General features: G+C 36.9%; 7 protein-coding genes across 9 annotated transcripts; 5 read left to right on the top strand and 2 right to left on the bottom strand.

Moving 5' to 3' along the window:
• The first annotated feature begins 543 nt into the window (after positions 1–543).
• Positions 544–2,784, top strand: LOC104764150 (uncharacterized). Its single transcript, XM_010487611.3, has 2 exons — positions 544–823; positions 932–2,784. The coding sequence occupies exon 2, from the start codon at positions 943–945 to the stop codon at positions 2,560–2,562; it is 1,620 nt and encodes a 539-aa protein (XP_010485913.1). The 5' UTR covers positions 544–823; positions 932–942; the 3' UTR covers positions 2,563–2,784.
• A 420-nt stretch (positions 2,785–3,204) lies between these two features.
• LOC104764149 (uncharacterized) lies at positions 3,205–5,207 on the top strand. Its single transcript, XM_010487610.2, has 2 exons — positions 3,205–3,491; positions 3,619–5,207. Exons 1-2 carry the CDS (start codon positions 3,403–3,405, stop codon positions 5,045–5,047), a joined length of 1,518 nt encoding a protein of 505 aa, XP_010485912.1. The 5' UTR covers positions 3,205–3,402; the 3' UTR covers positions 5,048–5,207.
• A 48-nt stretch (positions 5,208–5,255) lies between these two features.
• On the bottom strand, positions 5,256–7,247 carry LOC104764148 (uncharacterized). Its single transcript, XM_010487609.3, has 2 exons — positions 6,745–7,247; positions 5,256–6,202 (listed from the first exon to the last, which is right to left on the bottom strand). The coding sequence occupies exons 1-2, from the start codon at positions 7,080–7,082 to the stop codon at positions 5,548–5,550; spliced, it is 993 nt and encodes a 330-aa protein (XP_010485911.1). The 5' UTR covers positions 7,083–7,247; the 3' UTR covers positions 5,256–5,547.
• Positions 7,248–8,163: 916 nt separating this feature from the next.
• On the top strand, positions 8,164–14,215 carry LOC104764147 (uncharacterized). Of its 2 annotated transcripts, XM_087503029.1 has the most exons (19): positions 8,164–8,783; positions 9,418–9,527; positions 9,701–9,859; positions 9,996–10,061; positions 10,155–10,244; positions 10,387–10,680; positions 10,789–10,886; positions 10,990–11,025; positions 11,120–11,240; positions 11,332–11,568; positions 11,654–11,749; positions 11,843–11,908; positions 12,059–12,097; positions 12,193–12,327; positions 12,485–12,837; positions 12,981–13,074; positions 13,161–13,343; positions 13,476–13,582; positions 13,911–14,215. In XM_087503029.1, the coding sequence occupies exons 2-18, from the start codon at positions 9,429–9,431 to the stop codon at positions 13,572–13,574; spliced, it is 2,265 nt and encodes a 754-aa protein (XP_087359155.1). In that variant the 5' UTR covers positions 8,164–8,783; positions 9,418–9,428; the 3' UTR covers positions 13,575–13,582; positions 13,911–14,215. The 2 variants fall into 2 exon arrangements, with proteins under 2 accessions (XP_087359155.1, XP_087359156.1); XM_087503030.1 differs by lacking the exon at positions 13,911–14,215 and having other exon boundaries at positions 8,299–8,783; positions 13,476–13,740.
• Positions 14,216–14,515: 300 nt separating this feature from the next.
• On the bottom strand, positions 14,516–16,206 carry LOC104764146 (uncharacterized). Its single transcript, XM_010487607.3, has 5 exons — positions 16,076–16,206; positions 15,714–15,847; positions 15,209–15,341; positions 14,999–15,113; positions 14,516–14,775 (listed from the first exon to the last, which is right to left on the bottom strand). Exons 2-5 carry the CDS (start codon positions 15,839–15,841, stop codon positions 14,717–14,719), a joined length of 435 nt encoding a protein of 144 aa, XP_010485909.1. The 5' UTR covers positions 15,842–15,847; positions 16,076–16,206; the 3' UTR covers positions 14,516–14,716.
• A 128-nt stretch (positions 16,207–16,334) lies between these two features.
• LOC104764145 (putative nucleolar protein 5-2) lies at positions 16,335–19,345 on the top strand. 2 transcript variants are annotated; one of them, XM_010487604.3, is made up of 9 exons: positions 16,335–16,467; positions 16,743–16,846; positions 16,944–16,985; positions 17,074–17,253; positions 17,345–17,509; positions 17,707–17,907; positions 18,002–18,499; positions 18,612–18,746; positions 18,874–19,345. In XM_010487604.3, exons 2-9 carry the CDS (start codon positions 16,769–16,771, stop codon positions 19,180–19,182), a joined length of 1,608 nt encoding a protein of 535 aa, XP_010485906.2. In that variant the 5' UTR covers positions 16,335–16,467; positions 16,743–16,768; the 3' UTR covers positions 19,183–19,345. The 2 variants fall into 2 exon arrangements, with proteins under 2 accessions (XP_010485906.2, XP_010485908.2); XM_010487606.3 differs by having other exon boundaries at positions 16,337–16,467; positions 16,750–16,846.
• Positions 19,346–24,367: 5,022 nt separating this feature from the next.
• LOC104764144 (putative serine/threonine-protein kinase At1g54610) lies at positions 24,368–27,783 on the top strand. Its single transcript, XM_087503031.1, has 9 exons — positions 24,368–24,601; positions 24,760–24,829; positions 24,978–25,502; positions 25,583–25,867; positions 25,954–26,271; positions 26,366–26,602; positions 26,772–26,872; positions 27,053–27,170; positions 27,255–27,783. Exons 3-9 carry the CDS (start codon positions 25,071–25,073, stop codon positions 27,549–27,551), a joined length of 1,788 nt encoding a protein of 595 aa, XP_087359157.1. The 5' UTR covers positions 24,368–24,601; positions 24,760–24,829; positions 24,978–25,070; the 3' UTR covers positions 27,552–27,783.
• The last annotated feature ends 187 nt before the right edge of the window (positions 27,784–27,970 follow it).

Genomic DNA, 27,970 nt, shown 5'->3' with positions numbered 1-27,970 from the left:
TATAGCTCAAGTACATTAGCCCGAGTAGATGGATCATGGTCTGTTATTATTACACTTTTATTAATTACGTCGACGACTATCTTTCTTTCGATCATCATGAACCATGCATTTTTTTTTAAAAAAAATTTATAACTATTCTCTTCTTTATATTTGTGCATAGCATAGACTGCAGTAACGCATATATATAGGACTAAATTCAAAACAATAATCAATTAATCATACAATTTAATCCCAGCTGAAAACAAGAGTCATACTCTCTCATATGTATATTCTTGACCTAATAATATATATTTCCAGATTTTTCAAATTTTAATATCTATTGGGCCTATTATATATGTTTCTTTGAAAGTTAATGGGCTTACCTTTCTCGTCTGAATAGACAGACACATATGTGAAAAAAGGAAATAATAGAGATTAGTTCAAAAGAAAATACAAATAGAGAAAAAAGTAATCAAACGGTTGAAAATAATTTGATCCAACGGGCTTTGACTCTTCTTTGTGTATGTATGTTTTTTACTCGAATCGTATATGCAAAACTTTTCTGAGTCTCCCTCCAATTTTTTCTATTTTCAGTCGAATCATCTCTCTCTCTCTCTCTCTCTCTTTGCCCTCTTGCTCAAATTTTGCTGTGTCTAAGTGTCTAACGGTAATAATAAAAATAAAGAAGCGAACTTTCTACAGTCTTCTTCCTCCTATAGCTCAAAATCTCCAATCTTCACAGCTACTAAAAGACGGCAAAACTCGTAATGGAACCGGTAAAGTCGCAACCTTTCCGGAGAGACACTCCGGCGCCGGTACAAACTGCAGATCAATCTCGAGAAAGGTTTAATTTTTCGTTTTTTTCTGGAAGCTTCCGGTTACATGGATCTCTCTCTGATCGGTTTAATTTTGGCTTTCATGACCGGTTTTTGTTGGTTTTTGAAATTCTTAGGGTTTCTGCTTATGATCTTATTTATGGTAGTGGATGTTGATTTAGAGGGTTTAGATCAAGAAAAGGAGGAAGCTTTATCACTAGCCGTTGAAGTAGAGTTGAAGGATGTATCTGTAAAGGAACAGATTCTGGAGCTGGAGAAGAAGGAAGAACGAGTGAATCTGGTTGAAGAAGATACAGCGAGGAAGACTGAGTCTTCAATCATTGAGGCAATGACAGCATTGGAGGAGAAAGAAAATGAATCTGATCTGCAACAGCTTCTGGAAGCAGCAGATGTGTTGGGGTTGGTTCTGAAGAACGATGAAATGGTGGTTTCTCAACTTAACGCACAAGAGAAATTGCCTTGTTTGCTTCAGGGTTCGAGGAAGATTGACTTGACTGAGGAGAAACAAGTTTCTGCTTATGACCTCATGGTAGTGGAGGGTGAGTTAGATCAAGAAAAGGAGGAGATGCATAATAATATCTTAGATAAGATTCAGGAGAAAGCTTCATCACTAGCCGTTGAAGTAGAGTTGAAGGAGGTATCTGTAAAGGAACAGATTCTGGAGCTGGAGAAGAAGGAAGAGCGAGTGATTCTGGTTGAAGAAGATATAGCGAGGAAGACTGAGGCTTCCATCATTGAGCCAACGAGTGCATTGGAGGAGGAAGAAAATGAATGTGATATGAAACAGCTTCTGGAAGCAGATGTGGTGGGGTTGGTCCTGAAGAACGATGAAATGGTGGTTTCTCAACTTAACGCACAAGAGAAACTGACTTGTTTGCTTCAGGGTTCGAGGAAGGTTGACTTGACTGAGGAGAAACAAGTTTCCGCTTCTTCCCCTGTACAAGTAAGTGATGGACATGAAGGAGATATAGTCTCCATAGATGACAGTGATGAGGATACAGAACTACTGAATTGTGTTGAGTCTGAGTTTAATGATTTCACCAAGACGATGAGCTCTTTTTTGGTTGGTCAAGTTTGGGCTCTGTATGATGGTATAGATTCTATGCCTAGGTGGTATGCTCGGATCAAGAAAGTTACCAAGTCTCAGCCGAGTCTTCGAGTCACATGGCTTGAATATAAAGATGACGAATCTGTTCCTGTTTCTTGTGGAAGGTTCAAATGGGGGAGTACAGATACCATAAGCCACTTGACCTTCTCTCATGAGATGCATCCCATCATACGTGACAATCACTTCATCGCTGTGAATCCGAGAGAAGGCGAAACGTGGGCTCTTTTCAGAGACTGGAGCAAAAGCTGGAGCAATAACCCGAAACAGCACAAGCCTCCTTATAAGTACGACTTTGTTGAAGTTCTGCACAGCTTTGATGATCGTCTAGGCGTTGGAGTGGCCTATTTAGGGAAGGTTGAAGGAGTTGTATCGGTCTTTAAACAAGCTGCTGAGCAGCACGGACTCATCTCAGTCATGATCAATCCAGAGGAGATGCATAGATTCTCTCACAGAGTGCCATCATTTAGAATGAATGGAGAAGAAAAAGAGGGAGTTCCAGCTGGTTCTTTCGAACTAGACCCTGCTGCTATCTGCAGTTCTATACTCAGTCGTGATCAATCAGAAGAAACAGAACAACAAAGCGAGGTCTTCGAAGATCAATATGGAACAAGAATGGATATCCCCATTGTCTTAGATTGAAGTTGGCATGTATTTGTGAGCCTTCCAGCCAAGTAATGGTAACTCATCTGTGTGTTTGTTTTGCTTCCGATTTCTAGGATACGAGAGTTTTGATTAATATTGGCTGATTTAGCCTATAACTTAAATACGCAACTCAGCTAGTAGTAAGTAGTAACTCGTCTATGTGCTTGTTTTGCTTCAATTCCAACAGAGTGAAATCAGAAAAAAAAAAGTTAATGGCAACACATAGAAAAGCTCTAATCTTTCAGCTTAATAAACTAGAAATTTTTTGAACACGAGATGATACTTTAACCAGTAATTTTAGTATTTTACTGATGTATAGTATATGATATATATAATTTCTTTACAAGATGAATGTTTCCCACTTCTAACGGTAATTTTTCAACTTCTAATGATCCATTTACCAAACCAATCCCTTTCCATTGCAATCAATCAGCGGTCAAAGATTATTTAATGATTCTCATCTTCTGACAAACGAAATCGAACGGCTAAAAAAATCATCAGAAACTCTGCTGATTTCAGTAATCCAACGGTCAAAAATTATTTAATCCAACGGTTAACAATAATATGAGTAATCTAACGGTTAAATAATTTAATCCAACGGCTGTAAACACAAAAGGAAGTACTGATTTGTCCCGAAACGTGTATGCAAAAACTTTTTATGATCCTCCTCCCTCCATTTTCTTCTATTTTCAGTAATCTCTCTCTTCTTTTCAAATTTGATCTCTGTCTAACTAGAAAAAAAAAGAAAGAAAAAAAAAAGCAAACTTTCTCAGTATTCTTCCTCCTAGAGCTCAAAAAGCTCAAATCTTTCAGCAACTTAACCGAAGCAAAATCATAATGGAACCGGAAAATCCACAACCTTCCGGAAGAGACACGCCGGAGAAGGATCCGGCGCCGGCACAAACTGAAGACGAATCTCGAGAAAGGTCTTTTCTTTCTTATTTCTCGGAAAATTCACAACCTTTCTTATTTCTCTGAATGTCTCAAATCGTTTGTTGTTCATGAAAGATTGATTTTTTATTAGTTCGTTTCTTTTGATTTTTGAATGCTTAGGGTTTCTGCATATGACCTAATGGTAGTGGAGGGTGATTTAAAGGGGGTTGATAAAAAAAAGGAGGAAATGCATAAAATCCTAGACCAGATTCACGAGAAAGCGTCATCAGTTCTTGATTCATCGCTACGGTCGGAAGAAATCGACAAGCCGTTTGATTTGCTAAAGCAACGAGCCATGGAAGTGGATTTGAAGGAGGAGTCTGTAAGGAAACAGATTCTGGATCTGGATAGGAGGAGAAAGGAAGCTGAGCTGATGGAAGCATCTCTTAAGGAACTTGAAGCGAGGGAGAATGAGCTCAGGTTGCTTAATGATACCATCAGAGAGAAATCAGCTGAACTGGAGAAGAAAGAAGAGATTTTTGAACTGAGAAAGCTGGAAGAAGCCATAGAGGTTGATGTGAAGAGGAAGTTTCTTGAGTTAGAAGAACTATCAATGCAAGCAGGGACTCGGAAGAGACGTAGGCTAGAATCTGGGCCTTCACTGTTGACAACGAATGGTAGAGCTGCTGAGGCTCTTGGACAACACAAGCATAATGATGAAGACATGGAAAAAGATTCGGCTACTACATCTTCTCCTGTACAAATAAGTGAAGCACATGAAAAAGATATTGAAGAAGTTTTTGTCTCCATTGAGGACAGTGATGAGGAACATGAGCCATTATTGTGTGTTGATTCAGAGTTTGCAGATTTCAGCAAGACGATGACATCTTTCAAGGCTGGTCAAGTATGGGCTCTATACGATGGTATAGATTCTATGCCTAGGTTGTATGGTCGAATCAAGAAAATTAATAAACGTGGGACGAGTCTTCAGTTGACATGGTTTGAACATAAAGATGAGGATTCTGTTCCTGCTGCTTGCGGGAGGTTCAAAGTAGGGAGTACAGAAACCATAAGCCAGTTGACCTTTTCTCATGTGATGAATCCCATCATACATAGCAGACACTTCATCGCTGTGATTCCAAGGAAAGGAGAAACGTGGGCTCTTTTCAGAGACTGGAGCAAAAGCTGGAACAATAACCCGGAACAGCACAGGCCTCCTTATAAGTTCGACTTTGTGGAAGTTCTGGTCAACTTTGACGATTGTCTAGGCGTTGGAGTGGCCTATTTAGGAAAGGTTGAGGGATTTGTATCGGTCTATGAACAAGCTGGGCAGCATGGAGTCGTCTCACTCATGATCGCACCAGAGGAAATGCAAAGATTCTCCCACAGGGTGCCATCACTTAAGTTAAATGGAAAGGAGAGAGACGGAGTTCCCGCTAGTTCTTTCGAGCTAGACCCTGCTGCTATCATCAGTGTTCCACTCACGCCTGATAGCTCTATCAGTGAGGAAGCAGAAGAGACAGAAAGACAGAGCGAGGATTGTGGTAAAACTGGTGAGGTTGAAGATCAAGATGGATTAAGAAAAGATTTCCCCATTGTCTTAGATTGAGGGTGGTCTATATTTGTGAGTCTGATGGTCTTAGTTCTTCTAAGATGTAGTATTTTAGATGTAGCTGAAGGTTGTAGAAAATGGTACTGTGATCCTTCTGTGATCTGTTTGGACATGTCTTTGTCTCTTGAATGGTAACTTCAGGTGGAACCTTTCTTTTTTTTGCAGTACCATTCTTCACATTATATCTAATTACTGGCAAACAAAGTGGTAACAACTTTTAAAATATGAAAAAGAATTTGTCTTTGGTTACAAACAAAAGAATTTCTTAAATCATTTGGCTACTATATAAACAGTACCTGAATCTCTCTGACCATAGACACAAAAATAAAAGTAATTGATACAGAACAATCTTTCTAGTTCACAACCTTTGTAGAGACTCTTTGCTTTTTGTTCACCAAAACAATATCTAAACCTCTTGATCCAGTCCTCAGAGAATGGAGAACAATGGCGTGTCAAGAAAACTGAAATAGACTCAGCCAAAAAAACTTCAACCGGCTTTATGTTTTGAACCGTCTAAACCCGAACCAGATCTCGTAGTGATTGAACAGCAAGCTATCATGTGTTTGTTTCCCAAGATACTCAAGTCCTAAACTTGCTAGCTTCTGCGCACACTTGTCTCCTCCTAACCGCGAACAAAACTTTACGTTATGTGAAACAAAGATTCTCCCATCGTAAGGCTTTAACTTTTCCACTAGTCTTTCGAGTCCAGTCCACACGAGTTTATCAGGCATGTGGAGAAAGACAGCACTTGCGTATATCAGATCATAGGTTGTATCTGAACCAAACTTGCTGAATTCCATATCATCGCCTCTTACTATAAGAGGTCGTTTATGTAGAAGACCTTGAGATGGAAGCTCATATCTTAAAGCAGCCATTAGCGAAAGCTCATCCTTTTCAAGACAGTGAAAATGTTGTGGACTAAGATAGCGGATAAAATGCAAACCAACACGCAACGTGCCACATCCGATTTCTAGAACACGGGAGTTTGGTTTAAGTTTAGCTGATTCAGCCAAGAACTCAAATACATCACGACCACCTGCCCATGGTTCACCATAGTTGCTGTGATGCTGCTCAACTAATAACTCACCAGGGCATGGAAGAGCTGTATGGTTGTTTGCTTCATCTCCTTCGTAATGGGATATACCCTTGTACCTGAATTTCAAAGAGAGTTAAATCAGAAAAAAGGTAATGCCAAAACAGACCTTTAGAGTATAAAAACAGAACAATGAAAATGAACCACTACTTTTGCAAAGACGGTGACGATTATAGAGTTAAAAAAAAAAAAAAAATAACACTCTGATAAGACCAATCTACATGACAAAAGCCATAGCTAAAACTCTAATTAAACAGCACTCAGATCCGTTTGCTCTCACTAGATATCCAATGTAAGAGGTCTGATCTTCAATTTCCAATAGAGTAACAGTAAATCATACGACTTCATTCATAGATATGGATTCAAAAAGTATAAAATTTGTCACTTTCTAACTACTTAAAAGAGGATGCAATGAAGCCATAAAGCTACTGACTTCACATACACATATCTATTAAAAAAATTCATCTTTTATATACCGATTTGTAAAGAAGGAATTGGCAAATAACCAAACTTTAACCACTGAGCTAAGCTAAGCTAACATCAAATCAGAATAACACTCAAAAAGTTTCGAACAAGAAAAGGAGCCTGTAGGGATGATTACTGATTCAGATCTGCGAGTTGTTGATCCCTAGTGCGAGGATTAATCCCTTTCCGAAGCTCATTCTTCTGCATATGCAAACCGTTGGATCTAATCAGATCTCTAACCCACTTAATATCATCTTGCGTCGGCGATATTCTCACATCAACGCCGACGGGTGCTTCAACGGCTTCGTTAACGGGGGAAGGTATAGAAGGAGGACAGGAGCAAGACGAGAGAGAAGAAGAGATGAGGAAGAAGGCAACAGCTGCGAACGAAACGGAGAGTATAAGTACAGGCATGGAGACAAAGATTCCTTTCTGCATCGCCGGAGACGATGAAGAATAGGAGAGAAACGCCATTGAAGAAGAAAGAGAGAGAGAGAGAGAGAGATCCCCACAAACCGACTCTGCTTTAGGAAACTAGTAGTGGAAACGAGTTCGTTTAACCAATAATAGTAATGTCGTAAACATTTAGTTTTTTTTTTCTTTTTCTTATATATATTTTGTGATTCAGATCCTGATTATAATAATACTATTAGGTTTCTACAACTGTATAGCTTTTTAGGATTTAATCCTAAATCAAGATGCTCATTGCAGGACACTTTTATAAAAAAAAATCATGAATTAACGGTAAAACTGTCAATGTTTTCCTTTTTTTTTTTGTTGTTGTTTGGTAAGAATATATATATATATATAAATTTTAAGAAAATTTGTCAAATAAGTTTTCTTGTACAAAAAGAGTTTGTTTATGTTTTGACTTATGTTTTTTTTTAAAAACTGTCAATGTTTTACCCGTTTTAAAAGGTGTTGATCCATCTAAGCCTTTGACTTATGTTTTTTAAGTGCGACAATGAATGTCAAAGCAAAAAAAAAACAAGTGAGACAATGGATTCCTAATGCATTGTATTTAGTATTTACTAATATAATTACTTTTTTTTTTTACATTGCATTTGAAAAAAAAAACATAAAGTGATTGTTTACTATTGCGTTTTTTTTGTTATTGCTTTAGAATCAAAAGTATTTTTGTTGCATAATTTGTTTTCTCTAGTTATGATTTCTAATAGGTAACATTTGTCCTAGAAGGAACAAGATTTGGGGTTTGGATAGATGATTATGGGTAGTAGTAGTATGAATTAGAAGAATATAACACAAAACAAGGTGAATGTGAGCGAGCATGTGTTGTTTGTTTCAGTTCAAAAGGATCTGAAAGTTTAGATTTTTAAAGAGCATATATAAGTGATATCTTTACGCATTGAATGCTTAGATTTGTAAGAAATTAATGATTGTATTATTGTATACCAGTTTCTATTGTGTGTTGTGTGCCACACATACACCATGTTATTGACCTCACTTGATCTTTTACAATTCGTAATGTAAGATATTTTGATTGGACTTTACAAAACTTGTTATTATGTTCGAGTGCTCTCTTTGGTGGTCGATCACTAGCGGTTTATAAGATTTACAAAATTACCCCAATTTTTTTTTGTGGTCAAAAACTGAAATAAACTTTAGCAAGTCATCCAACCAATAAGAAAATAGCATATATATTAATGTTTATCCATTCCCAAAAAAATTTAAATAAATAAATTTCGATATACTTAAAACGCTATTGTAGAGTAGTCCCCAATTGTGATATCATATGGGCTGATTTTACCAAGTCTCGAGTTTGTGTTGTGTTTTCCTCAATTTCCTTAGTAAATTTAAAAAAAAAAAAAAAAAAAACTTTTTATAATTTTCGTTCGTTCTTCACTTCTTCTTCTTCTTCCAATTCTCTCCAACAAAACGCAATCACGCCTTGGAAACAAAAAAGGCTTTGCTCTTCTTCTTGCTTTTATTGACTCTTTTAATTAATTGTTTTGTTTCTCTAATAATTTTTCCAAATTTGTGCTAAAGTTTTTGAGATCAATCCGATTCCCAAATCTCTCGTTATATTCACTCCCCCGCGCTAAAGATCGATTCTAGGGTTTCTGTCTTCGTTTCCAAAAACTGCGTCTGTGTGTGTTTTGGGTTACTGAATCACGTTGTTACAATCATCGATTACATCTGAAGTTCGGATTTAAGGTATGTTTATGATTTCGCTTACGACTGATTCCACTTTTTTTTTTTTTTTTTCCTTTTCTTTAGATATTTTTTGTTCAAATTTTTGTTCTCTCCTCTTAGAAATTGAGCAAAGTAGTTGGAACTAATCGTGTATGTTCGATGTACAAATCGATGATTGCTTTTTTTTTTTTGGGTTGGTACTGTGTATTGATCAAAAGTTGGGGAGTCTTTAGAGAGCTGAGTAGTGATGATTGATTTTGTAATCTGTCTCTTGTACATCGCAATTGTGTGTGTCCTTTTTGGTTTTTGATCTCCTCCTTTGATGATGAGTCAATTGAGGATTTTTTTGGGAGCTTAGAAAACTGTTATTCGATGTGGATAACTCTTGTTTTTTTTTTTTTCGACCGGAATATTTGAGATTCTCTGTAGAATCTTACTCTGAGCTTGGGGGAATCTCTATGGCTGTCCCATAGGTTTTTTTCATGTTCGTTCCCGATTCAGATTACTCACTTTACTACTACCAGCTTTGTCTTTAGCAATATATTTGTGTTGGTCTTGTTTCGTTTTTGATGATGATGATGATTAGTTGATAACTAGTCTGCTCTATTTAGAGGAGGTTGTTTTGTCCCTTACTTTTTTGTTTTTCTCCTTTCAGGATCATTTGAAATGCACCGGGTTGGAAGTGCCGGCAGTAATGGCGGTTCTGTTCGCACTCGCAAAGAGAAAAAGCTTACTTACGTATTAAATGATGCCAACGACACAAAGGTCAGGTTGTTTTACACCAATTTTGTTTGTTGTGTTACCCTTTCTTTGCTTTTTTTTTTTCCTAGTTCCTTCATATTCTTCTTGATCAGAAAATAGTTGAAATCGTTTGAAGTTACATCTCATTCTCAACTCAATCCTGATGATGTTCTTCTTTTGAGTTGTGCATCCTGCAGCATTGTGCTGGCATTAATTGCTTGGATGTGTTGAAGTCGTCTGTTTCTCATGATCAAAGTTACCTCTTCACTGGAAGTCGTGATGGTACACTCAAGAGATGGGCATTTGATGAGGATGCTACCTTTTGCTCTGCTACGTTTGAGTCTCATGTTGACTGGGTATATAGTTTTCCCCGCACTGAAATTTTGTATTTGTATAGGGATGATCAGTGGTAGTTAGGATCCTGTGTTTACTGAGGTGAATCCTGTTCTATTTTGCATCTAATTATTTTAAACCCCCATGTGTACTGGTCAGGTGAACGACGCTGCTCTGGCTGGTGAAAGCACTCTTGTTTCTTGTTCTTCAGACACTACGGTCAAGGTTTGTGAATTTGTTTCTTGTTCTCGTTATACTTTGTTTTGTTTTTGTATTACCATATTGGTTTCTTAATGCGGCTTAATAACCTGTATCTAGACATGGGACGGCTTATCAGCAGGAGTCTGTACGAGGACTCTCCGACAGCATTCTGACTATGTCACTTGTTTGGCAGTTGCGGCAAAAAATGTAATTTGTCATTCTTCATGCTTGTTTTCTTTATAGTTCCACCTGAAAAAAAAAAATTCTTGGTATGGTGGTGCAAGTTTTGTAGGATATATGTGCTTCTCCTTGTCACATTCTGATCCTATCTTGATGTCGCAACTTTTAGAGTAATGTTGTTGCATCTGGTGGCCTTGGTGGGGAAGTTTTTATATGGGATATCGAAGCTGCTTTGTCACCAGTTACGAAACCTAATGACGCTAATGAAGATAGCTCTTCTTCAAATGGTGCAAATGGTCCTGTTACAAGTTTAAGAACTGTTAGTTCAAGCAACAATATCTCTGTGCAGTCATCTCCATCTCATGGGTACACGCCAACAATTGCCAAAGGCCATAAGGAGTCTGTGTATGCTTTGGCGATGAATGATTCCGGGACGGTGCTCGTCTCTGGTGGAACAGAGAAGGTATTCATACAATCCAGGTTGCATAGAATATACCTGGGAACAAGAACCGATAAATCTTTTTGGGTTTTTGATTTTTGAATACTACTCAGTTCTTTCTTTTTATTGCAGGTTTTACGTGTCTGGGACCCGAGAACCGGCTCAAAGAGTATGAAGCTGAGGGGGCATACAGATAATGTCAGAGTGCTGCTTCTGGACTCAACTGGCAGGTAAAGTTTTTGTTTTTTTTTTTTGCCAGCAATGGTTTATTTTGTTCCTATTTTTTTCTCTGACTGACTGAGTTTCCTCGTGTTTCTCACCTTGAGACTGCAGGTTTTGCTTGTCTGGATCCTCTGATTCTATGATAAGGTCCGTATTTCTTAATTAGTTTGTAACTATGATACCCAGTGGATGAGGTTATAGTGATTATTTCAGTTCTAACTGGTTCTAAATTTATTTCTAGACTATGGGATCTTGGTCAGCAGAGATGTCTACATACCTATGCCGTGCATACAGATTCAGTTTGGGCGCTTGCATGCACTCCATCATTTAGTCATGTTTATAGCGGTGGAAGAGACCAATGTGTGAGTAGAAACCGAACTTGCTTCTTTCTTTGGTTCCCTTCCATGTATAACTTCCCTTTTCAATTTCATTTATGTTTTATGTTTCCGTCAGTTATACTTGACAGATTTGGCAACAAGGGAGAGTGTTTTGCTGTGCACTAAGGACCATCCAATTCAGCAATTAGCTTTGCAAGATGATAGTATATGGGTTGCAACTACAGACTCCTCTGTAGAGAGATGGCCTGCCGAAGTACAGAGTCCTCAAAAGGTCTTTCAACGAGGTGGCTCTTTTTTGGCTGGGAATTTGTCCTTTAATAGGGCGAGGGTGTCTTTGGAAGGACTAAATCCAGTAAGCAAAAACAAATTCGTTCCTGTAAATTCTTCTGTTTACCCTTTGTTGATTCAGCGTTGGTTAACTTTTCTCTTGTCTGCAGGCCCCTGCCTACAAGGAGCCGTCAATAACTGTTTCAGGAACTCACCCGATTGTGCAACATGAGATTTTGAATAATAAAAGGCAAATTGTAACCAAGGTAAATTAGATTTCTCTGAATGCTCTGGGAAGAGACCGCCACTGATAGTTTTGAAGAGGGGTCAATAATATGTGTTTGGTTTTTCTTTTGCAGGACGCAGCTGGCTCAGTGAAACTATGGGATATCACTAGGGGTGTTGTGGTACAGGACTATGGAAAGGTAACTACGGAAACTACACATCTTTTTCTAGTTCATGATATTTGATATATGTATCTGCTGCTGCAATTCTAAAATATCATTTACATTTAGCTCCAAATGCAAATGGAGATGTACTAAGTCAAAAAAATATATCTGTCTCCATCTTTGCAGATTTCATTTGAAGAGAAGAAAGAAGAACTGTTTGAGATGGTAAGTCTCTTGATTATTTTCAAAGGTTGTGTTTTTTATCGTTAGTGAGATTAGCATATTTGTTTACCTTAATGATGCTCATATTTCTTTTTTAGGTAAGCATTCCATCATGGTTTACTGTGGATACACGACTTGGATGCTTATCTGTACATTTGGAGACTCCACAATGCTTCTCAGCTGAGATGTATTCAGCAGACCTTAAAGTTTCTGGGCGACCTGAAGATGATAAGGTAAATTAAATGCCTGGTTTTAGTTATGTTGAAGCTAATCAGTTTTGTTGCATATAATTAATGGATTCCTTTTACCATAAATGAATCTTTGGACTTTTGTTTGCTCTATCCTAGTCAATTTAAATCTATTATTGTCATTGGATTATGTGACTTGTAGATTAATCTAGCTCGTGAAACACTGAAAGGCCTGCTGGGTCACTGGCTGGCAAAGAAGAAGCACAAACCAAAACCCCAAGTTCTTGCCTCTGGAGATACTTTATCTGTAAAAGATACCAAAAAAAATCTAAGTGCATCAAAAACTGAAGACAGTAGTGCTGCAAGTGATCCGGTGTATCCTCCGTTCGAGTTTTCTTCTGTCTCCCCTCCTTCCATCATAACCGAGGGTTCTCAAGGAGGACCATGGAGGAAGAAGATAACCGAGTTTACTGGAACTGAAGATGAGAAGGACTTCCCATTGTGGTGCTTGGACGCTGTCTTGAACAATCGCCTTCCACCTAGAGAAAATACAAAGTATTCGGCACTACCTTGTTCTCTAATCAAAAAAATAGTTTGGACTTTTAGCATTTTCATCACATATGTTCTTACATTTTTATATAAATAGATAAAACATCTTCCATAAAATCTCTGACTTTGAAAGTTCTTCAAATTTCCAGATTAAGCTTCTTCCTACATCCATGTGAAGGTTCAACTGTGCAAGTGGTTACACTAGGGAAACTTAGTGCACCCCGGATCTTAAGAGTTCACAAGGTACATTTATGCATTTATCTGTAAGTTGAAATTGTAGTTTTGCTTGCCATCTCTGTTATTCAGTGGCTTCGTACATGTCTATGTAGGTTACCAATTACGTTGTGGAAAAGATGGTCCTTGACAATCCGTTGGATAGTCTAGCTATAGATGCAGCAAGTGTTTCAGGAGGACAACCTCAGCCACTGTTTGCAGGAAATGGATTACTACAGTCTGGTTTAAAGCCGTGGCAGAAACTTAGACCTTCCATCGAAATCTTATGCAATAACCAGGTAAGTCAGACTTCAAGAGATTCAATTATTTGCTCAACTTCTGATCACTTAGAGTGTTGTTCTTTTTCACGGGTCTCAATTAATTGTTTGGAGTATGAGGCTGAGCAAGCTGCTTTTCTGTGACTATTTCAGGTCTTATCTCCAGATATGAGTTTAGCAACTGTACGGGCATATATATGGAAAAAATCTGAGGATCTAATTCTCAACTACAGAGTGGCTATAGCTAGATAACTTTTGAGGTAAATTATTAGAAAAGGGTGAAAACTTATGAAAATGCTTGATGTTGGTGTGTTTGTTAAGATGAATTTGTGGAGTACTAATCTCAGGCTCCATCTGACTTGATGTTTTTTTACTTGGGAAGGTGATTTCATAATAGGTATTTCCATCAGAAAGAAAATTAGAGATACTGAGTTGGTAGATTTTTCATGTGAGCTTTATTCACAACTCTGGATACCAAAGCCTTTGTAGATAGCTCTTTTCCATTTGAAACAATGATAGGACCATATAAGTTTATGTTGATCGAAGCCTTGAAAATTGAATATCACGATATCCTTTATTGCTCTACAGATTGGGGATCTGTCTGGTGGTGCTTTTAATCACATGGAAGTCTATAGCTTTTCATTGCTTGTTCCTCGAAAAGCATAAATCTTGGTTTATCTTGGCCTAGTGTTTACTCAGCTTCATGCTGGAGAATAATACTGTTCTTTGGAGCTCGGATACATGAGAATTGGGCACCAATAAAGGTCCAAGATTTTAGATGAGATGGTGTCGAAAGCTTTACTGAACTTGTACATTAGGTTTGAGCTTTGGAAAACAAAAACTATTTTTGATTGTTTCCTCAAATAATAATAAACCAATGTTGTGTCTAAAAACCAACACCCACTGCGAAGCAACATACTCGGCAGAAACTTCTTAGGAGCTCTCTGTTGTTTTCTCATCAGACTCGGTCGGAAAGTCATGGAACTTGTCATAAGTTCAGGCAAATTCCCTGCTCAGATTCGGCTGGCTACAACAGGCGAACTATCCCGAAATCAAATTGTAATTTGGTTTTAATTTGGGAGGTTTTTATTTTTAACGAAGTTAACATAACCAAAGCAAATTAATTCAAAACAAATAACACAGTTCCTTTAGTGATCAGTCTATGGTAAAACCGATGTTGAACGGACCAAATCTTGAAAAAACACAAACCGCACTTTTTTCTTGACAAATGAGAACATAAACATACTCTGTGTATGCCTATGGCAGTAAGTTTTTTCACAAGAGGAGAAATCAAGACCTATGGTCTAGTCACTTCGAATAGAAGCTTTAACGGTTATACAAAATTAAGTAGAATAATAATGTTCGGTGGCTTCTTTGATGATGTCTTTCAGCTTTCAACTTTCTATGGTGTTACCATCAGCTTCCGTTATCTCACGTTCTTTCTCATGCTCAGCTGTAATTACAAGATGAAAATGCATATGTTAGTTCCATACTAAAAAATACAAACATATCACTCTATTTTGGAAGTGATAAACCAACAGTTTTGGTGTTCAAAGTGTTAATCATGAACCGTAGACAAATGAAAGGTCTTATTAATCTATCCTTCATAAAACTTAAAATTGCTTAATCAAGCTTCCACAGATAATATCAAGAATATAGAAACAGTTGCCACTTACCCATGAGTTTATACATTGCTTTTTGAGTCCGCCTTTCGAGCTTATCAAGCTTCTTCTGCACATCTCTTCGAAGGTCCCAGTTAGGCTTCTTTGGAGCAATGTTGACAAATGGGTCCTGCAAAAGACAAATTCCGTTTAAAGCTTTTCGTGGAACGAGTCAAGTAAAAAAAAATTCCAAACACAAGAGGGCTATTGTGGTCAGTCACAAACCTCTTTCTTCTCCACAGCAGCTGGAAGTGCAACTATCGGGTCTTCGAATTGAGGTAGCTCTGGTGGAGCAAGTTTACCATCCTGAAGCTCCTTAGCTTGAGGAACATAATTTCTAAATTTCATGGCTGGACCACTGTAAAATCACGAGCAATCAAGCACAAAAAAAGAAGTATTTTAGCACGAATTAATCAAGCAACAAAAACCAATCAACTAGTCAAAAAAGTACACACAAGAATACAATCTGTAATAGCAAAACTGTTTGGTAAAGGACTAGGCATAAATAAACACCACTATATCACAAAATGGTGGGTGGTGACAGTAAAAGAGAGAATCAAATCCAAAGCCCTAGGGAAGCTCCTAGTTTTGCATTAGTCAACAACACACAACAAGAAACAGATTGGTTCCTCCTCTAAAGGTAAATTGCTCTTCGAAACAAGACAGTCGATAGAAATCAAGATAGAGTAGACAACATATATTATATGCAAAGAACAAAAAGCATACTCACTCTTCTTCGACTGTATCATCTTCTCCGTCTTCCTTGGTCTCGGACAGTTCCTGAGCTGCCCTTAGAGCTCTAAGTGCCTCTTTACGAGCAGCAGCCTTTTGTTCAATCGATTCATCTTCACTCGCCATAACTTCCTGCAAAATTAGGTTTTTCCATGTAAGTATCAAACATATTAAAGAACATATGAGCTTTCTTAAGACTCTAAATCACACAACTCACTGAGTTAAACCCTAAACAACAAGAGACGAAATCGTGATTTTGTTTTCAGTATCTACGGAACCTAATTAGATGAAGCTTTGGCAAAATCAGAGTAAAAAAGTTGTATAAAAGTATGAAAAAGACGAGAAAATTTGAAACCGTGCCTTGAAGCTTCTCGAGCTCTATTAGGGGTATCTCCAGACGAAATCTCACAAAGAGAGAGAGAAACTCACAAGGAGAAAGAAAGAGAGAACACTAAGACGGTGCGTTTTTAAGATTCATATAAACGGGCCAGGTTAAATGGTTCACTCAGGCCCATTATCTGAAAACTATAAAACCATTGTTGGGCCGCCTAAAACTCAACCCCAGGTTTTTGCAAGTTACAGAGATACCCCTTTTTATAGCTTATAAAACGCAGCGTTCTTGAGAGAGGCCCGAGTCTCTCTTTAACAGCTATAATAATACCCTCTTAAAACCCTAAGTGATTGTCCCGTCTCCGTCTTCTTCTTCTTCTTCCACTCTTTCACAGCAGCTGCAGCAGCTTTGAGTAACTCAGGTATTGATTGAATCTCTCTCTCTCTCTTTCCTTCACCATGAATGCTTCTTCAATATTTGAACTTTTCTTTTTTTTTTTATGAAGATTGTGGAGTTTTGAATACGTAGACAGAGTTTTACTGGCTTTGATGGTTGTATTTTCTTATGTGTAACCAAGATAAGGAATAGGGTTTATAGTGAATGGTGTTTATTGCTAGATTCTGATATCAAAACGTTAACTTTTACATATCTTCTTCACTGTTCTGATTCAAGTGTTTGTCTTAATTTTCTAATTAGGATACAGACTTGAGAGTTTTGTGAAGATGATCGTACTAGTTGAGACACCGGCGGGTTTTGCCCTCTTTAAAGTGAAAGATGAAGGAAAGCTCGCTAATCTCGAGGTGAGTTGTCTAGCTCCAACCTTGGCTTCTCTATTTTAGTTGCTCTTTTTATGTCATCAATTTCAACTTTTTTTTTTTTTTTACATTTTATCTGCAGGATTTGGCTAAAGAGTTCGAGACTCCAGACTCAGCACGAAAGGTGAATTTTTTTTTGCTTTTCTTTATGCATTATTACATGCCGAGTGTCTGGTGTTTGTGTTTCTCATTAAATTTTGTTGATGTACCAGATTGTTAAGCTAAAGGCTTTCGACAAGTTCGACAACACATCTGAAGCTCTTGAAGCAGTTGTTAAATTGCATGAGGGAACTCCAAGCAAAGGTCTGCGCAAGTTTTTGAAAGCTAATTGTGAAGGTGAAACCTTGGCTGTGGCTGATTCAAAGCTTGGGAATGTTATCAAGGAGAAACTGGTGTGTAGTTCACTAGAGTTTTTCCATTATTACACCCTTATATCTGTTTGGCCTGTATTTGTTTCTTATGCAAGTTCTTAATTCAATACAGAAAATCGACTGTGTTCACAACAATGCTGTGATGGAGCTTCTCCGAGGTGTTAGAAGTCAGTTTACAGAGCTCTTATCTGGTTTGGGTGATCAAGACATGGCTCCTATGAGATTGGGTTTGTCTCACAGCCTTGCTAGATATAAGCTCAAGTTTAGCTCTGACAAGGTATTTCTACTCCTGACAAGTTATATTGGTGTTTTTATATGGTGACGTTTAAAGTATATGAATTTGTTTATGGATTTAAAGGAGCTAACCTGTGTTGAACTATGGAGCTTCTATAATAAACTACCATTTGATTGTCCAACGTATCCTGTGTTTGTCTTTGCTTTTCTTGCATCTCTTAACGGTTTAGTTTTTCTCAGGTGGATACCATGATTATCCAAGCTATCGGTCTGCTCGATGATCTTGACAAAGAACTAAACACGTATGCGATGAGGGTTAGAGAATGGTACGGATGGCATTTTCCCGAGCTTGCTAAGATCATATCAGACAATATCCTATACGCCAAATCTGTTAAATTGATGGGCAACCGGATTAATGCTGCTAAACTTGACTTCTCTGAGGTAAGTTTATTGTATACTGTGTAAATAGAATTCCATGAACCAAAAACGCTTTGATTAATGATACTATATTCTCCTGTTTCTGGTTTCATTGCAGATCCTATCTGAGGAAATTGAGGCAGATCTGAAGGAAGCAGCTGTGATATCCATGGGAACAGAAGTCAGTGACCTTGACTTGCTGCACATCCGGGAACTCTGTGACCAGGTTCTTTCTCTGTCTGAGTACAGAGCTCAGCTTTATGATTACCTGAAGAGCAGAATGAACACTGTTGCTCCCAATCTGACTGCCCTGGTTGGAGAACTAGTTGGTGCTCGTCTAATTTCTCATGGAGGTAGTTTATTGAACCTTTCCAAGCAACCTGGAAGTACCGTTCAGATACTTGGAGCTGAGAAAGCTCTCTTTAGAGCTCTTAAGACAAAACATGCCACACCCAAGTACGGTTTGATCTACCACGCATCAGTTGTTGGTCAAGCAGCACCAAAGCACAAGGGAAAGATCTCGCGGTCATTAGCTGCTAAATCTGCTCTTGCTATTAGGTTTGATGCACTTGGTGATGGCCAAGATAACACTATGGGACTTGAAAACCGCGCTAAGGTAACAATCTTCAGTAGTTTTCCTATTATTGGCATCTCTCTGAACAATCTTAGCTCATAATTTTTTCCTTCATAACTGATGATGTTTCTGGTGCGTGTTAAATATCTCACAGCTTGAAGCAAGGTTGAGAAATCTTGAAGGAAAAGATTTAGGCCGTCTGTCTGGTTCAGCTAAAGGCAAACCTAAGATTGAGGTGTATGACAAGGATAAGAAGAAGGGATCCGGTGGTCTTATCACTCCTGCTAAGGTCGAGATCATTGTCTCTTTGTTTGTTTCTACACTTTCTTCTTCTAATTGTTGCTGTTGAGTTTTATATCTATTTGCTTGTGCTTGGGTTTATGGTGAAGTAATCTTTTAACTGTTTGTATGTGCAGACTTACAACACTGCTGCAGATTCTCTTCTTGGGCAAACGCCAGCTAAATCTGAGGACGGTGAGGAGTCATCGAAGAAGAAAGATAAGAAAAAGAAGAAGAAGAAGGTGGAAGAAGAAGAGGAAGCAGAAAAGGAGGAAGCATCAAAGAAAAAGAAGAAGAAGAAAGCTGAAGCAGAAACTGAAGCCGTAGAGGTTGCAAAGGAGGAGAAGAAGAATAAGAAGAAGAGAAAGCACGAGGAAGAAGAAACAACTGAAACACCAGCCAAGAAGAAAGATAAGAAAGAGAAGAAAAAGAAGAACAAGGACTGAGGGACAGAAACAGATTTTGAGAGATCTCTGAGTGTAAGATTAGTGTTTTTTTTTGTGGAATTTGCATTATTATTATCTAGAGGAATAGCTGTTAAGGCGTTTACTTATTTGCCTGAAATTATCATTTTGAATGATGAATTCATATTTAAATCCTTTACCCTCAGACTTTATATTATGTTCTCTAATCTTCTTAGATGATTAATTTTGGAACTCTTTTTTTTTTAATAATTTATATGTACAATATTATTCTTCTTCCAGCATGTTTTTCTTCTATTATTTCATCATATCTGGAATGGGAAATAATGTATTCCGATAAAATCAACTAGTAGTATTTGCTACTAAACGTGTCTGTAGATCTACCATATAAAATACTGAGATTTGATTTATAGATTTACAGCCGGAGTATCTCTTTTTTCACGATCCTATTTTTCGTTGTTGACTATGTATAATGCATGTTTATCTTGGATATTGTCTGGCACAATTTTTCAAAATAACCCAAAAATTGATGAGTTAGGTCATTAGAATTAGTAAAATTGTCTGGCATAATGATGATTTGTAGTTTACAATGCTTGGAATGAATAACATACAAAGCTTTTAGTCACAAAAAGAGAAAAGAAATAAAAAGAAGAAGAGAGAAAATGGTTTATATTCTCTTAAAGGACAGAAGTAATCACTAATACCTTAGCCTTTGTTCCTTGTTTGGTTTACAAACTGAGTCTTGATAAAGGAGCTTCTTTGATTGGACAGATGAAGAAAACTCTCATTATGTATCATAATTGTTACATTTTTTTTTTTTTTCTTCCAATTTTCTATTCTAAGTTTCTAACAAAAAGAAATCATAGTGTTATATTTTTAATGATACAATTCCAAAATTAGGTGGATACATTACCAAATATTCTTCTTCACTTAAGTTAAAAAAACAAATAATGTTTGACCAATAGATCAAAATTCTTCTTTGTGATCCTTGTCATTGACAAAAACCCACTTCTTTAGCACCACCATTAGACCTTCGTAAAAAATGAATTTTGCTCTAATAGCCGTTTCATATCCGAAATTAACCGTTATTAGTGACAAAGAATCATTTTTAATAGTCACATGTATTGTAATGCAATTATGAAACCAACCATTTGTAAGAAAATGATTTCGAAATATATGTATTAGTCATTAAATATATATTATTAATGACTAGTTTGAAATCTGAAAAGAGAATAAACAACGAAACTTGTAATAAGAAAATGTTGAGGTTATGTTTTATAATTAAAAGTTGGTGGGGGCAAAACCGCAGAAGAGTAGAGTAACTTTGAGCCTTTTTGACCTCTGTGTGTGTTACGTCCAAACAAAAACAATTACACATCATTATAATAATAAACAGCCAACAGATCATTCGTCTGTTTCCATATTTATTCCTTTTTTTTGTCTGATTCAAAAAAAAAAAAAAAAAGAGTTTTTGAAGTAAATAAAAAGCCTAAATTCGAAGCAGTTCAACCAATCCTTCTTCTTCTTCTTCTTCTTCGTCTTCTAGAATAAAAAGATTCAGGTGATATTCTTACATTTATTTACCAATGCAATTAGGGTTCTTGTGTTGTTGAGGTTCATCCTAAAGCAATTAGGGTATATACCTTGAATGCTCATTCAATTTATTCTCATTTGTATTAGTGTCGAAATGGGTCGCATACTAAGTGGATTCTAACACTTCATTCGAACTGAATCGTAAAAATATTCCGAAATAAATAGTGATTTTGTGGAGTCGATGTAGTACAACTGGTAGACTAGGTATAACTGATACGGGTACAATCGCTAGCTAGTATTTGGTACAACTGGTAATAGTTTGATACAACTTAGACGGGTACAACTAACACAAGTTTGGTACAACTTGGTAATACTATTTACACGACAGAGGTTCCAATGTGAGTTTTTTTATTTTATTTCAGGCACAATGAATAATAATCGTCGGATAATCATCGTTTTTGATTACGGGGGATATTATGCAACAAGGGAAAATGAACTAAGATGGATTTCAAGAGAAAAAGTTCATCAATCTCTTAGAATGGAGACATCTATTGAAGAGGTCAGTTATTCTGCATTGGTTCAGAAAATATGCAGAAAGGCAAAGGTTGATGAAACTATGACTGAGCTAAAATTGAGTTACGTTCCCGAATCAGTGCATCCTAAGAGACCGATACACATACGTGATGATGATGATCTGATGTGTTATTTGGAAATGAATCCAGATCAATTCCAAGTTTTGCATGTGGAAGTCGTGAATGATGTTGAAATAAATCAGGGGGATGGAGCAGTGGGCATTGGGGTATTCGAGGACGGTCTGTGACGATGTACGTGCTAAGATTGTTCTTCCTAATTTTTATGTCACAAAAAGAGGAAGAAAACCAACAAAAAGGATTCCATCAGCCGGAGAACATGGACGCAGGAAGAAGAAGAAAAATTCGAGTAGGAGCTGGTTTGATAGTGAGAGTTCTCAGACTTAGTTTCTTATTTGGAGAACTTAGTAAAACATATTTTTCCCTCGGTACAACTATTGTCATTTGTGTGTGTTTGTTTTTTGTGAATTATCTTGATAGACATGTTTGCTTATCTTTAAGGAAAAACTTATTTCAGTTAAATTGTGATTATCTTCCTTAGGTTAGTTGCCAAAAATAATTATATTATTATTTATAATTAAAAATTGTAATTAAACTTTTATAATTAAAAATTGATAATTAAAAAAAACAAAATAACTATATTATTATTTATAAATTTTCAAATAAAAATAAATATGACAATTGTATAAATAATTAACAACAAAAATATTAAATATACATTACTAATTGAAAGAAAGAATTGTCATAACAATTTTCATCATATTCAAAATTTATCATGAAACACCTTATACTTTAAGGGTTACTTTGTCGTTGTAAACCACATATAATTACAAAAGTTTAGAAAATTATGTTTTCAAACATATGATCGCATGAACATGTGTAAATGTATCTCAATTAACCATAAACCATGTGTGCAACTAAAATTATTGGGTTTTGACATGGTATAACTAATTACAATAAAAAATTCGGAATTGTACAACTTGTCAAGATCGGTACAATCTGAAAACTTGGAACAACTAGTGCATTTTGGCGGCTACACATGTGTAAATTGGCGGCTACACGTGTTTAAATTGGCGACTACACGTGTTTTTTATGTGTCAAACAAAATTTTAATTTTTGAAAAATTAAATTGGAGCGAATTTTTATGCGATTTTGGGGGGTCCAAAAAAAATTCATTCCTCTCCCCTCTCCCTCTCTCTTGCGATTTCTGGGTCCAAAAACAAAAACAAAATTTCCTCTCTCTGGGTTTTTTGGGTTTTCGATTTCTGGGTTTTCGATTCCTCTCTCTGGGTTTCCGATTTCTGGGTTTTTGCGATTTCTGGGTCATCTCAAATCTTGAAATCTAATATAGACAGCTGAAGATGGATAGGAGCAGAGATATGAAGAAAATTAAGAAAATATGTTTTCTCGTTTTTTTTGGATGTTTTCTTGTGGTATGTCTCGGAAGATGGTACGACTAAGTAGAACTTGTTCTTGGAAGATGGTACAACTACATAGTACTTTGTAATAGTACAACTAAGTAAAACTTGTTCTTTGTAATAGTACAACTAAGGTTCGTTTGTGTGGTTCCATTTGCCGATTGCCGGTAATTTGTCTTGTTCTTGTGTGTTATTTTGTCTGCTTAAACACACAACATAAATTTTGATGCAAACTGAGTGTTGTACTTAAAAACATAGTTGTACTTACTTTAACATTCCAACCAAGTTGTACCTAAAAACATAGAGTTGTACTTAAAAAAGAGAATTGTACTTAAAAAAAGAGAGTTGTACCTAGTTAAACATTCCGAGTACTTAACAAAAACCATAAAAACAACCAAAGAGTTCACATACTGACTCATAAAAGTTCACATACTGACTCATAAAGGTTCACATGCTCCTTACTTTTTCGAGTTTTTCTGCCTTGTTATAATAGGAGTCCTTACGACAACGGAAGGTCCCGTCCCCTTCTTACACCGTGCGAAGCAACAACATCCACATACCCATCAACTTATGATTCGAATCCTTAAGCATATGGAAGAAATGCTTGAACTGTGGGTGCCCTAAAAACCAATCTAACTCCTCTTCTTTAAGATGACCGCCTAATAAGTTTACCGTCTCTGAAATAAAACACTTTCCAGACATCTTGAAAGGCTTCGTATACTGGGAGTAATCGAAGTACATATTCAGAGGTTGCATTACGTCGCATTCATCCTCAGATCCCTGCAAGACACATATCTAGTTATACCAAGTTTTTCTAAGTTATACTTTTTCTAAGTTTTCCTAAGTTATACAGTTATACTTTTTAGAACGAATTCTTATTTGAACGGTTATACAATATAGAGAAGATACATACCGATGAATCCTTATCATTTGACTTCTCAATTGAGTTCGTCTTATCGGAATCACGTTCAGATTCATCCCCACGATTTCCTTCTTTTTCGAGATCTGCTGGGGGATTCGATTTTTCCACATAGCTTGGGTTCTTTGTACGAACCATTACGACTCTTGCACACAAAAAAACAACCGATTTCAACTTCCACTTCACTCCAATTCATGAAAGAAATCGACGAAACCCCAAAATTGAAAACCAAATTACCGAAAATCGAAACCCATATTACCGATTTTGAAAAACAAATAACCCAAATTCGAGAAACACCAACCGATTTCAACTTACCCAGAATCAAGTTATCCTTAGTTGCACTTGAGGGAGAAGAATAATTAAGCGGGATTTGATCGAGGGAGAGGGGATTTCGTGAATGAAGGAATTCGAAAAGTTGGTTGTTAAAGAGGAGATCCGATTTTAAGTGGATTGTCTGAATTTTGTGGGTTTGGGTGGGTATAAGGTGGTTGGATCTGTAAATAACAAAAGGATATTAGGGTTTTTTTTGTCTTTAACCACATTTTTAATTAAAAATATATATATATATGTTTGTTATTATCGAAGGGGATATAAGAATAAAAGTTTGATTGCAAGGATATATTAGATTTTAGTCCGTCTCTTTCTTTCATAATTAATGGTGTAATAGTGTATGTATTGGTCTACAAAACTCCGTATAGCTATGTATGTATGTATCAGTATCACCCTTGCCTTTTATTTTTATTTTTTTTGCCAAAGCCCTAATTGGTTTTTAAAATCTTTTTCTTTTTAGCTTTAAAGGTTTCATTTTTAAATCTTCTGGACTCCATCATCCATTTTTCCCTTTTCCTTTTTGTCTTTCTTTATTTTTTTGTTTGTTTGCCTCTCTTTGTTGAATTTTTGAAATCCCTCATTTTTCATTCCTATTTTTGTTCAATTTTGTTGTCTCTTCTCCTGAGTTTTGAGTCAGCTTTGGTTGTGTCTGTGTATGTCTCTAAAATTTTAAACAAGTTTTTTCTTTCTCAGATCTTTACCTTCTTCCTTTGACTTGTCTCTCACAGCCTGACTTCTCTCTTTCTCTCAGAACTAGGGTTTAATTTTTGTTTCTCTGTTTCTTACTTTTTTTTGGGTTCTCTCCCTGCAGCTGTTTTACTCTGTTCAAGTTTCAGATTTGACCAGCTGGGTTGAGAATTTCGCGTCTCCTCGATCATAAAGTAAGTGAATTTCACCAACCCCCTTTTTTTATTTTTCTTATTCAAAGTTTCCTGTTTTAGTCAAATCTGATCTTCGATGTGATACTTTTCCTGGGTTTCGAGCTGTACCCAATTTTGAATTTTCCATCTATGTGTGTGTTTGTTGCAGTTAAAGTTGATTTCAAAGAGACAGACTTTTTTGATTGTGTCAAAGAGATCTCTTTTAGAAACATGTTGAGCAGATGAAGGTTAGTTTGATGAGATGGGTTGTGTATTGGGTCGACCCGGATCATCAGGATCAGTTTTTGGGTCTAGAGACGAAGTTAGTACTAGGATTGAGTCTAAACGGCAACAAGTTAACAATGTGTCTGTGACCAAAACCGAGGCAACAGAGAGCACTAGTGCTGATGTTGTCGTCGCTTCTGCTTCTAATGGTGAGGAGGTTAGGAATCATCACGAAGCTGTTGTGGATCAGAAGGAAGAGAATGGCTTTGTTGTGACAGAGGCCAAAGAGAGGAAATCTAAAGGGGAAAGGAAAAGGTCTAAGCCTGACCCGAGACGAAGCAACCCGCCAAAGAATTTGCTCGGTGAACAAGTTGCAGCTGGATGGCCATCATGGTTGTCTGAAGTCTGTGGAGAAGCTCTGAGCGGATGGCTTCCACGAAAAGCTGATTCTTTTGAGAAGATTGAGAAGGTGAGAGCATTATCTGTTTTCGTTTTGTTCCTTGCAATGACTTTGTGTAATTGAATTTTGTTGTTTATGTGTGTGTGTAGATTGGATCAGGAACTTATAGTAATGTGTACAAGGCGAAAGATCTGTTGACAGGAAACATTGTGGCGTTAAAGAAAGTGCGTTGTGATGTTAATGAACGTGAGAGCTTGAGATTTATGGCTAGGGAGATTCTGATTTTGAGGAGATTGGATCATCCCAATGTCATTAAACTGGAAGGTTTGGTTACTTCGAGGATGTCGAGTAGTTTATACTTGGTTTTCCGTTATATGCATCATGATTTAGCTGGTCTTGCTGCAAGTCCTGACATTAAATTCACCGAGCAACAGGTTATTTCCTTGGTGATATAGATTTCAGTCACAACACAGAGTTGCGAGGCAAATCCTAACCGTGTTAGTAATGTCTATGTTTTCAGGTTAAATGCTATATGGAGCAACTACTCTCGGGGCTCGAGCATTGCCATAGCCGAGGAGTTCTTCACCGTGATATTAAAGGATCAAACCTTCTTATAGATGACGGAGGAGTTCTTAGAATAGGCGATTTCGGGCTTGCAACGTTTTTTGATGCGAGTAAGAGGCAACATATGACAAATCGGGTTGTTACTTTATGGTACAGAGCACCAGAGCTTCTTCATGGTGTTATTGAGTACAGTGTCGGTATTGATTTATGGAGCGCTGGTTGCATTTTAGCTGAGTTATTAGCTGGTAGACCGATTATGCCAGGTCGTAATGAGGTTAGCTCTCAAATTATGATTTTATTTTCAAGGTTGAGAAAAATGTTTGAGTTTTTATATGAAATGATGAATTGGGATAATGTTCACGCGGCAGGTTGAGCAGTTGCATAGGATATATAAGTTATGTGGATCGCCTTCGGAAGAGTACTGGAAGAAGATTAGGCTCCCTTCTACTCATAAGCATGCTCATCACAAGCCTTTACCGCAGTATAAGAGAAAATTAAGAGAGGTTTACAAAGATTTCTCTCCCGAGGCGCTTTCTCTACTCGATAAGCTTCTATCGCTCGATCCAGCTGAGCGCCAGACAGCTCCAGATGCATTGATGAGTGATGTAAGTTTTTTGCAGTGAAAGGTTTGAAACTTTAAAATAGTAAGATTACAGAAATGAGAGTGGTGTAAGTAGTTTTAGGAATGAAAAATGCTTGAAACTTTTGAATCTTAGGCGTGTGACTTGATAGTGGTTAAAGAAGTTCCATAGCTGATTTGTTTTTGTTGTGCAGTTCTTCACGACGGAGCCATTGGCATGTCAACCTTCTGATCTCCCGAAATATCCTCCAACTAAAGAGATTGATGCCAAGAGACGAGATGAAGAGTATAGGAGGTGAAGTTTTCTGTTTCAGTTTGTGTATTGCGTTATTTGAGATTCCAGTTTTAGAAAACTTGTTACCAACTAGAATTGAATCTAGTATAGATATACGCTTGGTAAGAAGGTCTCTCAGTTTTAATAGAATATGTTTTTGGTTTGGTTATGGTTGCTTGAGAAATATATTCATGTGCGCAGACAAAGAGAAGCACGTAAGGCTCAAGGAGAGAGCGGCAGAAGAATGAGACCCCGAGAACGAGCCCCAAGAGCAATGCCAGCTCCTGAAGCCAACGCTGAGAATCAATCTAACATTGATGTAAGAATTCAAACAAAAAGAAACTGAATCATTATTTGAGTTCCATGTCTGTGAATCTTTTTTAACTTCTTCTCTTGACAACAGAGGATGCGTTTGATAACGCACGCGAATGCAAAGAGCAAAAGCGAGAAGTTTCCTCCACCACATCAAGACGGGTCGCTTGGTTTTCAGGTGGGATCTTCACGGCGGCTGGATCCGTCAGAGATACCGTATAGCACAAACTCATTCACTTCATCTTACTCCAAAGAACCATTCCAGTCTTGGTCAGGCCCTTTGGCTCCCATTGGAGGAGCATCTGACTCAACGACACGGAGGAGAAACGATATCAACAAGGAGAGAAGAATGGCTTCTAAGGTTAAAGGCAAAAGAATCGTTGTTTGAGAAGATTTTTATTCATCAGAAAATTTTCAAAAGTTTCCTTTTTTTGATAGAGAGATACTTTGAGAAAAAAAAAAAAAAATCCAATTTTTCTTTTTTGGTGGGTTTATATGTTTTTTCTTTGGTCGATTTTTTGTATTGTACAAGAAAATTGACAAAAAAAAACACCACTGAAACGAGGGAAATTATTATTACATTCTATGATATTTTATGTAAATTATGTAACTTTATGCTTTTTGACTTCATCTTTATTTATTTTATTTTATATATATCATACAAAGAAAAATCCAAGTCCTTTAGTTGGATGATGAAGAAAGGAATCTTCATAGACGACGTTTTTGCATAAAGTTTTGTTACAAAAGTAAATTCGGATCAGTGGAGTTAATTTTACTAACTTTGGAAGAGTTTTTACTTGTTACACA

The sequence above is a fragment of the Camelina sativa genome, chromosome 19, assembly GCF_030686135.1.
Source record: "Camelina sativa cultivar CO46 ecotype springtype chromosome 19, ASM3068613v1".
In the NCBI taxonomy this organism is placed as follows: Eukaryota; Viridiplantae; Streptophyta; class Magnoliopsida; order Brassicales; family Brassicaceae; genus Camelina; species Camelina sativa.
The sequence above is the reverse complement of the archived record's forward strand: the minus strand, read 5'-3'. Positions and strand labels throughout refer to the sequence as shown.

Excerpts from the sequence above, each read along its gene's own strand:
- LOC104764150 (XM_010487611.3), top strand. The coding sequence starts at position 943 with ATGATCTTATTTATGGTAGTGGATGTTGATTTAGAGGGTTTAGATCAA.
- LOC104764149 (XM_010487610.2), top strand. The coding sequence starts at position 3,403 with ATGGAACCGGAAAATCCACAACCTTCCGGAAGAGACACGCCGGAGAAG. Across the intron at positions 3,492-3,618 it reads GAAGACGAATCTCGAGAAAG|GGTTTCTGCATATGACCTAA; the intron begins GTCTTTTCTTTC and ends TTGAATGCTTAG.
- LOC104764148 (XM_010487609.3), bottom strand. The coding sequence starts at position 7,082 with ATGGCGTTTCTCTCCTATTCTTCATCGTCTCCGGCGATGCAGAAAGGA. Across the intron at positions 6,203-6,744 it reads CAACTCGCAGATCTGAATCA|GTACAAGGGTATATCCCATT; the intron begins GTAATCATCCCT and ends TTTGAAATTCAG.
- LOC104764147 (XM_087503029.1), top strand. The coding sequence starts at position 9,429 with ATGCACCGGGTTGGAAGTGCCGGCAGTAATGGCGGTTCTGTTCGCACT. Across the intron at positions 11,026-11,119 it reads TCCTCTGATTCTATGATAAG|ACTATGGGATCTTGGTCAGC; the intron begins GTCCGTATTTCT and ends ATTTATTTCTAG. Across the intron at positions 12,098-12,192 it reads AAGAAGAACTGTTTGAGATG|GTAAGCATTCCATCATGGTT; the intron begins GTAAGTCTCTTG and ends TTTCTTTTTTAG.
- LOC104764146 (XM_010487607.3), bottom strand. The coding sequence starts at position 15,841 with ATGGCGAGTGAAGATGAATCGATTGAACAAAAGGCTGCTGCTCGTAAA. Across the intron at positions 15,342-15,713 it reads GATGATACAGTCGAAGAAGA|TGGTCCAGCCATGAAATTTA; the intron begins GTGAGTATGCTT and ends GTGATTTTACAG. Across the intron at positions 14,776-14,998 it reads AGCAATGTATAAACTCATGG|CTGAGCATGAGAAAGAACGT; the intron begins GTAAGTGGCAAC and ends TTGTAATTACAG.
- LOC104764145 (XM_010487604.3), top strand. The coding sequence starts at position 16,769 with ATGATCGTACTAGTTGAGACACCGGCGGGTTTTGCCCTCTTTAAAGTG. Across the intron at positions 16,986-17,073 it reads CTCCAGACTCAGCACGAAAG|ATTGTTAAGCTAAAGGCTTT; the intron begins GTGAATTTTTTT and ends TTGATGTACCAG. Across the intron at positions 18,747-18,873 it reads GTCTTATCACTCCTGCTAAG|ACTTACAACACTGCTGCAGA; the intron begins GTCGAGATCATT and ends TTGTATGTGCAG.
- LOC104764144 (XM_087503031.1), top strand. The coding sequence starts at position 25,071 with ATGGGTTGTGTATTGGGTCGACCCGGATCATCAGGATCAGTTTTTGGG. Across the intron at positions 25,868-25,953 it reads TTAAATTCACCGAGCAACAG|GTTAAATGCTATATGGAGCA; the intron begins GTTATTTCCTTG and ends CTATGTTTTCAG. Across the intron at positions 27,171-27,254 it reads AGAATCAATCTAACATTGAT|AGGATGCGTTTGATAACGCA; the intron begins GTAAGAATTCAA and ends TCTTGACAACAG.